Source organism: Chrysochloris asiatica, unplaced genomic scaffold, assembly GCF_000296735.1.
Source record: "Chrysochloris asiatica unplaced genomic scaffold, ChrAsi1.0 scaffold00020, whole genome shotgun sequence".
NCBI lineage: Eukaryota > Metazoa > Chordata > Mammalia > Afrosoricida > Chrysochloridae > Chrysochloris > Chrysochloris asiatica.
In genome coordinates this window covers 8,584,729-8,586,036 of record NW_006408538.1, presented here as the reverse complement: position 1 = coordinate 8,586,036, position 1,308 = coordinate 8,584,729, and the positions used below count along the sequence as shown (strand labels likewise).

At 35.9% G+C, this 1,308-nt stretch overlaps 1 protein-coding gene across 1 annotated transcript in view; it reads left to right on the top strand.

Moving 5' to 3' along the window:
• The window catches only part of CTNNA3 (catenin (cadherin-associated protein), alpha 3), a 2,468,838-nt gene extending 2,467,870 nt beyond the window's left edge, over positions 1-968 (top strand). The window contains exon 17 of the mRNA XM_006835815.1: positions 380-968. Coding sequence (XP_006835878.1) covers positions 380-667 — 288 coding nt within the window. The 3' untranslated portion in view covers positions 668-968. The remainder of the gene's footprint in view (positions 1-379) is intronic.
• Positions 969-1,308: the final 340 nt, after the last annotated feature.

Here is a 1,308-nt window from a genome sequence, read left to right as displayed (position 1 = left end):
ATACCACCAGGGTTCTTTAAGCAAATACAAAGTAACCAAAAATGATTAGTGTTTTGTAAGGATGAAAGTGAGCATTTTGTTTAGTGAGTTTACATTAATAACAGTGGGAATAATTTGAGAAGCAGAATGAGAGCAGTTGCCCAACGTGAAGAATATAATCAATTTGAGCAATTTATACATATAAGTATATAATAAAATATACACCAACTCAACTACTAGTGTATGTATATTTTCACAATAACAAATGGATAGATTAATGTATATAAGCATGGATAATATTATAAAGTGGTGATTAATCCTTAGAGAAGTAAAGCAAAATGAAATCCAGATTTCTAACACTTTTGCATAATAATTTTGTGGGGTTTTTTTCTTTTTACAGTTGGACAGTGTCACCTCCCTGATTCAAGCAGCCAAAAATTTAATGAATGCCGTTGTGCAAACAGTGAAAATGTCTTACATTGCCTCAACGAAGATCATTCGGATCCAGAGTCCTGCTGGGCCCCGGCACCCGGTTGTGATGTGGAGAATGAAGGCTCCTGCAAAAAAACCCTTGATTAAAAGGGAGAAACCAGAGGAAAGCTGTGCAGCTGTCAGACGAGGCTCAGCAAAGAAAAAAATCCATCCTGTGCAAGTCATGAGTGAATTTAGAGGAAGACAATTTTACTGAAACTGCTATTCTTCTCTAGTGCTATATTACAAAGCCCTGGCTAACTACACTGCTTTATTTTCACACTTGATTAATTCTTTAGGTTCACTAAGGTTTGGAGTTTAACCCACAATTAATATGAAGTGTTGAAGGCTGAACCAATGAAAACAACTTACATTTGGAAGCATGACATTTCATGCCTTTATGGCAAGTACATAGTAGGAAAGCAATAGACGTTGGTTGAATGAATGAAAACTTCTGGTTTCATTCAGCCTTTCCTGTCACAGAGAATATCTTATATGCATTACCAAATGAACACAGGCAGTTTAGTTAAGTCCTCTTTCCTGAGATAGTCCAAATATACCCACTGTTTTTACTTTTAATGAAAACAAAGACATGAGATCTTGACATGGTCTTCATGGTAAACAAAAAAGTCTCTGTAAATGTCTTATCTGTGCTGTCTCTGCCTGACCTAGCGTGGCAGCAATTTACAAGTATATAAGATAGCTGTATTCAATTGACTGATTAAGGTAGCATCCATCAGAAACTAACCAAGCTTGAGTAGTCAAGCTACTTGCTGGATTTTGAAGGTCAGCCTTGGTTATTAAGAAAGTGTTTCATTAACATTATAAAGGCTACAATGAGTTTGGATGTCACAAATT